We start from the raw sequence: 9,835 nt of genomic DNA on the forward strand, positions 1-9,835 counted from the left end.
ACAACTGTGCAAAAGCGCCCACGCCATACTCTTTAAGTACAGCACGCATTCATTACTTAATACCATGTACCGGACAAACTAAAACGTTACAACCCATTACGCTTTCTTTCTAAAGGAAACAAGAAAACAAATTAACTTTTGTTCTTAAGCAGAACTCAGTAGCTTGGCCAATGGAAACATGCTATTCAGCGCCATTACAGGATTTGACATTCTAAAATTTTGAACAACGAACCATAGGCTCCACTCGAGACTTGAAACCAGTAAATTGGTCAACTACTTCCCCCCATTGCTCTAGACTCTGTGATCCTGATATTAGACCTAAATTTCTTACTATTTTCAGTCTTATGGAAGTCATAATCTTTTGTATAAGATTAAAATGATACAACAGATGCACCAAGTTCCTATTTATTACAATGTCACGAGGTTTCAGCTGCTTGTATACCCGCAAGGCATCGATGGAAATGCCAACAGCCAGAACTTTCTCCAGTATTCATTTGTGGTTGCTTTAACTGTGAGTTGTGAGATTCACTAGCTGTCTTTCTAGTCTGTGATATCGAGTGCTGCAAGCCTTTCGACTAGAGGAGGATGAGAATAGTGGTAGGCTGAATACCAAGGGTCTGTGTTCATGGCCGAGAGGTTTTCTTCCTGTGGGTCATTAAGTTCATGTCAGGTTTTTTATTTTTTTGACCAGTAGGTTCTTGTCACGTAATATGAAAAGGAAATGAAAGGTACAGCTTCAAATGCGCATTTAGCAGAGAGAATCACCTGCAGTTTTATGAGTGCAGCTCTTAGAGGAGTGCTACATGCGAGCTTCTTCGCGAAAGCATCAGCCTGAAAAAGAATTTAGGTAAAAAGTAGATAGTTAAAAAGTAAATGAATATTTATTCATCAAATGCGTGAATCCATATATGAAAAAAGCTCAAATTTAAGATAAACGTATTCACAAAATGAACAGAGGACTTTGTAAACCTGAAATTCGAAGGCTCGACTAACAAGATTAAGGCCGAAGCTTACGAGATGCTGCAGGGGTATGACGGTATGCTGTAAGGAAGTTGACTTCAGCAGAAATGAAAGCAATGCAGAAATGCAATCTGATAGGGGACTTTTCCATATGAATTGCACCAGGTTTGGTTGGCAACATTCAAGGTAACATACATCTTAGTGTCATTTTAACATACATGAACAGAGTATTATCGACTAAATGTATTTTAACATTTTAAATTTATCACGTGTACACTGTACAGTCAACAGATGTATCCTTAGATGCAACTTGATGTATTCATTTTCCTTTCAATGTCGACTTCCAAACAAAGCAATAAATAGTATGGTCAACACGTGCTAAGTCAACCCACACTACTCACCATACGTGAAAATCAATAAAACCACGCATACCATAGGAACATAAAAATTACCAGAAATTAAATAGGTTTAAAGAAGGAAACCTGAAAAATGATGAGCCCAATCAGCACTGGTTGTGTTTTAAACCCGAAACTGAGGAAGAGATCCTTTGAGTTCCTCACTAAAGAGTATCCCCCAAACTGCAGAAATGTGATAATCTGCAACAGAAAACCAGATGATGTCCATATATTTGGGAGCAGTAATTAACCAATGCAATGTCTTCCTAACTCCTATTTCCATACTTTGTTAACATGCAATTAAGTCGGAGAACCCATATTTGGCTAAAGCATTTATGATTTATTCTTTCAAGTTTTACTGCGGCCAAGTGTTTCACAACTCGACCAAAAAAAATTCTGGACTAGTGGGGACAACAACAATTTCATGCAGATCACCCACTTATCTGAATTGTAAAGAAACATTCAAGACAAGTATGCAATTAAAAACAGAGATAGTTATATTATCTCGGACAACAGGACGAGAGCATACTCAACTTGGTGTATACAAATGAGATGTTTGAATGCTTAAAAATGAAATCAGTACACCAATAGGTCTGAATATCAATTAAGAATTTCATGTGGCTATAACAATGAATGCCGCAAGAAGATTCCATGGCGATAAATAAAATGCTATCTCCATATGCATATAGACGCATGCATATATGCATACACAACTCACAACTTTGTAAATTATGGTTGTATACTTGCCTAAGTATGTGGTCTCTTGGTCATGAACTCATATGTTGTCGCTTGGTCATGAACTCAAAATCTCAAATGCGAAGTTGTAGAGTGAAATAACCTCTTGAGGCTAATTTTCCTAAAGGGAAAATATCAAATGGCTAAAAACATTAGGAGAAAACACATTGCGCCCGACATCAATTGTTGATCAAGGAAGGCTGAGGCATGTTCATTCCTCCACTCAGTCCATCAAATGTATCAAACAAGTGCTGTTAAAAACTGTAGGAGAAACCTCTTCACCCCAGCTGTCAAATGCCAACCAAAGACGGCTGGGGGTTGCTGTTCCTCAGCTAAAAATCGGCTCATCACCTCACCCATTAGATGTCAACCAAAGACGGCTGCAGTGGAATGACACACCACTGCCATCCAGTTGGGATGATGTGGTTTTTGCTACAAATAAGTTCACTGCATGTATTACATACATAACTTTTCCTAAAACCTCTACTCAGACGACAACATGATGGTTTTAAAAAGAAAAAACTCTTCAGGTGAAAGGCCCTCTCTCCCACTCTTTAAATCTCAAATTACAAAATTTTGAAATCGCGGATGCTTCAGTTTGTTACAACTTTGTCTTGAACTCATAAACACCTATAAAATGAGATAAGGTCATGCAGGTCACTTCCTAAAACTTGTATGCGATAAGCTCAGTTAGAAACCGCAGGAAAAAAACACATCACCCCAGACATTAGATGTCAACTACGGATAGCTGGGGTGATTTTTCGCCATAGTAATTTCACTGAACACAATGTATATGAACCCTTTCCTAAAACCTCTACTTAGACAACAACCTGGTGATGTTAAAACCCTGAAGGAGAACTCCACTCCCTCCCACCCTATAAGTTTTAATTACAAAATTGTGGAAGGATAGATGTATCACTTGAAGTGCACTTGTATACACCAAGCAAAAGAAATCATCTCATAAGGCTCACTTTCTAAAACTCTTCCTATAGAATTCGTGGTACCAAAGATCATTACATAGAACTTAAGCTCAACTTCAATTCTTCCCATGTGCAACGCTTCCCATGGACATTGAGGCCTCACACAACTCGTCAATACCAAAGAAGTTCCCACCAATCAAGTGGAAACATATCCCTAGATTAAGAACACCCTTTAGATGCCCTACTCAATATCAATGCGTAGTCCCACAAAAGCTAGATATAAGTCAAATGGGATTGATCAAATTTTATTGCCTGGGTCACGATGAATCCAGCAAGTTTATATGAATTGCATATAAAATGGTCTGATGCATAATATCCGAGGATCTGCCATTCTACCGATTCCACCATCATTTTTTGCCCAAATTTGTTGAAGATTGGTTCCATTTGATCTTGATTCAACCGTCTTCAATAACCCCATGATGATTTGTTTGATTAATGGTGCTGTAAAATGATATTTTGGGCTTGAAATTTTGTGGTTTTTTTGAGAAAAAGTTATTTTCCATGCCAACAAGCATCTTTTTTGGAAAAAAATAATCTTTTATGTCAATCTCAAATTTTCTTATTTATTTTTTGTGATTTTCTTATGATATAGGGCTTTTGGGCAAGTCCCACTCGAACTCACCCGAGTAACTCGGCTCCGGCCAGTGGCGAATATCCGGCCTTAGTCGATTTCCAAAACACTGTTTTTGAGGGAAGAGGCAAGAGTAAATATGTCAATCTAACACGATTGTAACCTGGCTCGATGGATAAGATGTTGGCAACTGCAACGCCACGTCCCAGGTATAAATCCCTCTACGACCTACCTGAAGAACATATTCTTGGTTGTAGTTTGAATGGTGATTGTCTGCTCAAAGAGAGAGAGTCTTTCGCGACCATAGGTATAAAATGCTTGCGTCTATTTTTTCTTTTAATTGATCATTAATGAAATTTTGTTACTGTAAATAATTTTTGAAGTATATCTTCACAAAATTTGCCCACTACTACTGGCATACACAGATGGTTACAAAAATAAGACTTTGAATCATGAGCCAAATGGATGGCAATTGCATTTGCTTCCGTCCATGAGAAATGGAGGTGGCCAAAATGCCACTAATTATTCAAAAAATCTTGTAAAAAAAATTGCACGCCGGCCTCCAAGGGGGAGTTATTTCCTTCTTTTCCCACAAGATGACATTGTTTCCTTCTTTGACAAGATGACATTGTTTGAGTCGGCTTCTATGTCAAGCCTGCTCTCTTCTTTACCCACGAGATGACATTGTCTGAGTCGTCTTCTATGTCAAGCCTGCTCTGTTCTAGTCTCAGGCTTTGCAGGTCCAAGAGCAGGACCCTTGCCTCCGCCTCACAAGCCTACCAATCCTAGATTATCTTGAAAACTAACATCAAAATTGAGTTTCATCTAAAGGCGACTCTAAGAACACCATAACCTGGGTCTCAGCCTCAGCCTCAGCCTCAGTCCCCCTGCCCATGGCATCTAGCCCATCTCCTCGACTAAATTTTACATATCTCTAACTCGCTTCTTACCTCGTGGAGGCTAGTATGGAGAGAAGCAAATGCTGAAGCAGACCTCCTTGCTAGGGAGGGAGCTTCCAGCAACCCTTCAGAGGGGTTTCCAGCCACTTCTTTGAGCTACTGAACCCTTCACTCTGTCTCCCTCTTGTGTTTTTTGTAAAATTTTCTCCTGGGATTTTTTGGGCCCATGTGGGCTTCTGTATAGGGCTCCCAGTTGTAATGGGTAGTCTATTTACTGGTTGCTTGTAACTTCTTACTATTAATACAATACAGTTAACATCTTCAAAAAACAAATTGAGTTTCATCCGTCCTTACTTTTGGTAGCATGCCTTCAATATATCTTTTGTTAATATTCGTGGACTACTTGCAATTAGATGCCATTTACTTTTAATCCAATGAGATTCCCTGAAACCCTTCTCAGGCTAGAGCCCATAATATAACCATGGCTCCAACACTGTCTCTTAAACACCTCATTCCATGAAATCTCTTTTTTTCTCATTCCAAATAAATAATCCACGGAGTCACGAGAATGCACCTTTTCCATAGAAGCAGCCATCTTTTAGGTGAAGGTGGTGCCATCTACTGCTTCATCAGATAATGGATCGAGCCCAAGATAAGCCATTGAATTTGGAAGTGTTAGGAGATGTTCCCATATTTTTCCACCAATTTCACAATGAAGAAACAGATGGTTGACATTCTCGGCTTCATTCTTGGACATAAGAGATCTATTGGTAAGGATCATAACTCAGCTGATCAGGTGGTCAACAGTTAGGCCTTTGTTCAATAAAATTAACCATCTGAGTGCTTGAATCCAAACTTTAGACTCTACTGTGGGTGATTCCTGGTGGAGGGATAGAAGTTTGTAAAAGATTTAACTGAGAATATATCTGAGGTGCTACCCCTCCATATTAACCTGTAGTCCTTTTCTGGCCCATCGTAGAAGTCTTGGATATCCTGAAAAGTCCCAAAAAAACTTCAAGGCATTATCTTTAAGATATCTTCTACGCCTCATCAACCAGACTGCTTCTCTTCCCCAGCCACGAATTACTTCAGCCAATGTTTTCTTACGATAGATCACAATGACATATAGTGTTGGATATCTCTTGTTTAGTGCCCCTTATTCAGCAAACTATCCTCCCCAAAATCTGGTTCTCCATCCATTGCCAACCAATGTTTTGTTATACGTAATGCCCTACAGCTGCCTATTATTATTTTTACTTCTTGACCAGCCACCCATCATCATCCTTCTCATATTTATGTATTATCAGCTTCTATCAAAGTTGGTCTGTTGGATCTCCTAGTCTCCACCACCACTTCCCTAACAGAGCTTGGTTATTTATTTAAGTTTTCAAGATCCTAACCCACCCCTGTTCTTTGGAGAGCACACTATGTCCCACTTAACCAGATGATTATTTCTTTTTTAACTTCCACCCATTCCACAAAAGTGCCTCATCTGTTTCTCCAATTCCCTAATTACGGACATTGGCATTGGGAGTAAAGATAGATATGTAGATTTGAGAGACATGCTTTTGTCAGTGCAATTCTATCCCCGATGACAAGAATCCAGTCTTCGAAGAGTCTGATTTCCTGGCCACCCTTTCTACGACTCCATCCCAAGAGGACTTTGGGGGATTAACTGTACAAAGTGGTAAAGCTAGGTAGGAGCTCTGTAGCATTTCAACTCCACATCCTATTCTTTTGGCTAAGCATTATAACATCTTATATTATATATGTTTTCCTTTGTTAACATCATCGATGGGGCTTATGGACGACACTCCTGCTGAAACTTGGCCTGTTCTCAAAGAATGCAGGTTGCATGGGGGCGTTTCGAACTTCTGGAGTGTTATTAAGAAGAGCCCAAGGTGATTGCACCATATTTGGTGGTTAGCGTGATGCCCCAATACTGGGGTCAGCATCCATGATATAATCCATGATTTGGTGGATACCCTTCAAGGTCGCTTCTAGTGTACATAGGGAAGGGAAAGTGGAACACGCTGGACACTTACAAGGGATTCTTCCCCACTCAATGGGTGGAGTTGTTTGTGTAAATTAGGCATAAAAACATTCAACTACTGATGGGTAGTTGGGACTTTTCACTACAAGTGTAATGATCTTAGATGGACACAGAGAAAAGAAAAGTACATCCAACTGCGATTCTTTAAGGAAGCATAGAAGTCTGCCATGGTATGGTGTCAAAGGTGCAAAATCATGCATGGCTTTTCACATCAATGTGTACACACCACTAGACCACCACCATGGTGAAATAAACACTTCAATTATGCAGGAAGCTCGCAATGTCAAATTCAGCTTAGAGTTTCTCTTAAAAAAATCGGGTTGACTTGGATCTCTTGGAATCATCTCAATCAACTTTTTCCGTTTCTGTGCCATTTCTTAAATGGAGTTTAAAATTGACTTAATCAACAAGTTAAGAACAAGTTATGTATATCCTTTGCATGCAAACATACATGCTAAAATGCCTAGATACAGATATGGATAATAAAACAGAAACAAAGGGCAGGAACACAACATGATAATTCAAAGTATAAGATAAGGAAAAAGGATATATACGACCACGCAAAGGGCGCACACCCTGAGAGAGGGGAAACCACATATATTTCTACATTGCAATTTTCTGCAGGGATTAGATTAATCAGAAAAGAACAAAACAAAAGAAGAAATTCTTGGGAACTTGACATAGATATTCCCCACCCCCCCCCCCCCGGACAAGTCATTTTTGAACACACCATTGTAAACTAATTACACAATATATGAAAGCATCTGACCTCAATCGTCATAATTTTTTTTTAAAAAAATGAAAAACAACATGACTAAATTTAATAGAGTGCCTCCCCGCAAATGGAGGCACTCAAATTATTAATGTTCCATGCAATACTTGGATGGCAAACCAGGAAACCTGCACAGTCTGTATTGTCATCCATGTTTCTAGGCCAAGGTGATAATGAATATAAAAAAAAAACTAATTTTAAAAATTAAAAATTTACTTCTACTGGGGGAATTTTTTTTGCAACGTCCATATGGTCTAATGCTTTATAGGGTCAGCGGGCTCTTGCGTCTACTGACTCACATAAAACTTTTCCACAATTAATTGATGCCCTTGAGCTTACCAATAATTTTATTTTTCTGTGATGCATGAAGTTCCCCTCATTAAACAGGTCTTCCCATCATGGGTTAGGTGCATCAAACATAAAAAAATTCTAGCAGGCTAAACATCTTAACCATATAGAGGGTATTGTAGGGTGCACTCACACACACAAAGGCACACACACTTTAGAGGAGTTTTCACCACTCACTATTTAGTACATGCCCTGTTTTTTATTCTGCCACCGAACTCTTCTTCAGCCATGAAGAGTAACTCTCCAAAGATGGGTTGGTTAAGATAAGCCAAAGGAATCACGAAGTGGCTTCTATCTGTCGTGTAAATGATAAAGTGACCCTCATCGGCGACTAACCCAACTTTCTCAGAAGTAGTTGCTTTGAGGGAGATTCTCACCCTTTGTCTCATCGCATGCTTCTTCCATTTGCGAGCAGTCTCCATGATCCTCTTTGAGTGCATCATGTTTTGAGTAAAGGGTTTAGACAAACTGAACTTTGAATATAGGGAGGAGAGGAGAAAAGACAACAGGTGATGGTGAAAGGAATTGGAGACTGAACTTTGAATTATGAGGAGGAGAGGAGAGAAGATTACTAATGATGGTTCAATGCAATGGAGGCGATAGATTTTATACACCATTTTGAGGCATGCATTGTGGCCACAAAATGGCTAGAGAAAAAGGAGTTATGAGACAGACAAAAAAACCAAATATGATGGTACTTGCTGGTTGCAAGGAGTGCATTGGCACATGTAATATATTTTTTTCTATATCAATTGGCAAATTGGGGCCATAAGTATTCAACCCAAACTTAACAACTACTGAGAGAATGTTGGGGATCACTATTCAAAGTTATGTGTATATTCTACGGCAGTTTGGCAACATCCCATGAGGCTTTGTTTATGTCCCATTATTTCAAAACCAAACCACTTGCTTTAGTTGAAACAATATGTGAAAAAGCTCAAGCAAGCCTCTCATCCTTGTAGGTCAGTTGAGTGTGGCCCATGAGAGGTAATGGAGAGGTGATGACTCAACTATCTCCAAACATGGACTCAAAGACTCATGTGCTATTGCACTCATTGTAACCCAACAACAATGGCTCTCTCTCTCTCTCTCTGCACATTTCAATATAAGACTGAGCTCATCACCTCCCTTTCACACCACCACAAGCTCATTCTTGCGCCACATACTCTTCAATTCTCATCTTCTCTTCTCTTCTCTTCTTTTCAGTTCCCCATTTTACCCAAGAAACGAATACTAAGTTCCTCTAAACTTTGTATTCAGCCATGATCAATTCAAAGAGGTTCTTGGAGATAGCGCGCAAATGGCAGAAAAAAGCCATGAGTCAGAGGAGGAGAATATCCCTCAAAAGGAGTACTAGTAATCGAATGGATTCAGTCGCTGTTGAGGGTCATTTTGTGATTTATACAGTAGATGGAAGCCGATTTGTGATTCCCTTAGCCTTTCTTAACCGCCCCATCTTTCAGGAGTTGCTTTTGGTGGCTGAAGAAGAGTTTGGATTCACAGGATGCCGCCCTCTAATTGTGCCTTGCGAGTCATTTGTGATGGAGTACATAGTCTCCTTGTTGAACAAGAATGCATCAAAGGAGTTTGACAAGGCGTTGGTTTCCATGGCATGTTGCAGAGCCTCACATCCGTCTCTAGTCCTTCATCAAGCAGTCTCTCAGCCTATGATTTTCCATGGGTTTTGAGGCATGGTTGTTAACTGAAATCCAACCTCAAAGTCTCAATTTGAATGGGCGACTAAACCACCTCTTGTATTTGTACACAAAACTTAAAATTTTGTTCTTATAGAAATTTTTTATGAATTTATTTCACCAATTTTTTGGGAATGGTTGTAGTAAAGCTTTTCATATCAAGATAAAAGGTTTTTCTTCATGACAACATTGTTTCAGATATGGATCTTCTCACTAAGCGAATATGACCAAATGTCTTAACCATATCATTATGCGATTTTCTTTATTCCCTTTTTCAGTTTAAGGCTGTCAACGGGACTAGGCCCATGGACATGGTTTAGTAAACCCGAAATATTTTTAGGACTTGCCCGGGCAGCACTGGCTTAGACTGATTTTTTAAAACACATATTAGGTATATATTAAACTTTATTTTAAGATTTATATACGGC

At 39.2% G+C, this 9,835-nt stretch overlaps 1 protein-coding gene, 1 long non-coding RNA gene and 1 pseudogene across 2 annotated transcripts; 2 read left to right on the forward strand and 1 right to left on the reverse strand.

Moving 5' to 3' along the window:
* Positions 1–5: 5 nt before the first annotated feature.
* Positions 6–2,450, reverse strand: LOC110008010 (CAAX prenyl protease 1 homolog). Its single transcript, XM_088858309.1, has 5 exons — positions 2,337–2,450; positions 1,443–1,556; positions 970–1,041; positions 766–831; positions 6–645 (listed from the first exon to the last, which is right to left on the reverse strand). Exons 1-5 carry the CDS (start codon positions 2,448–2,450, stop codon positions 541–543), a joined length of 471 nt encoding a protein of 156 aa, XP_088714435.1. The 3' UTR covers positions 6–540.
* A 645-nt stretch (positions 2,451–3,095) lies between these two features.
* Positions 3,096–6,785, forward strand: LOC148783088 (uncharacterized). The gene is made up of 3 exons (XR_016049094.1): positions 3,096–3,508; positions 3,663–3,850; positions 6,384–6,785. It is a non-coding gene; the product is annotated as an uncharacterized LOC148783088 (long non-coding RNA).
* A 2,190-nt stretch (positions 6,786–8,975) lies between these two features.
* On the forward strand, positions 8,976–9,401 carry LOC105421346 (auxin-responsive protein SAUR68 pseudogene; annotated as a pseudogene).
* Positions 9,402–9,835: the final 434 nt, after the last annotated feature.

Source organism: Amborella trichopoda, chromosome 2 (assembly GCF_054954075.1).
Source record: "Amborella trichopoda isolate Santa Cruz 75 chromosome 2, AtrichopodaSantaCruz75HAP2 v2.0, whole genome shotgun sequence".
NCBI lineage: Eukaryota > Viridiplantae > Streptophyta > Magnoliopsida > Amborellales > Amborellaceae > Amborella > Amborella trichopoda.

Coding starts and splice junctions, on each gene's coding strand:
- LOC110008010 (XM_088858309.1), bottom strand. CDS start 2,450: ATGGGTGAGGTGATGAGCCGATTTTTAGCTGAGGAACAGCAACCCCCA. Junction 1,557..2,336: donor TACAGTTTTTAACAGCACTT/GTTTGATACATT, acceptor TTTCTGTTGCAG/ATTATCACATTTCTGCAGTT. Junction 832..969: donor GTCGAGCCTTCGAATTTCAG/GTTTACAAAGTC, acceptor ATTCTTTTTCAG/GCTGATGCTTTCGCGAAGAA.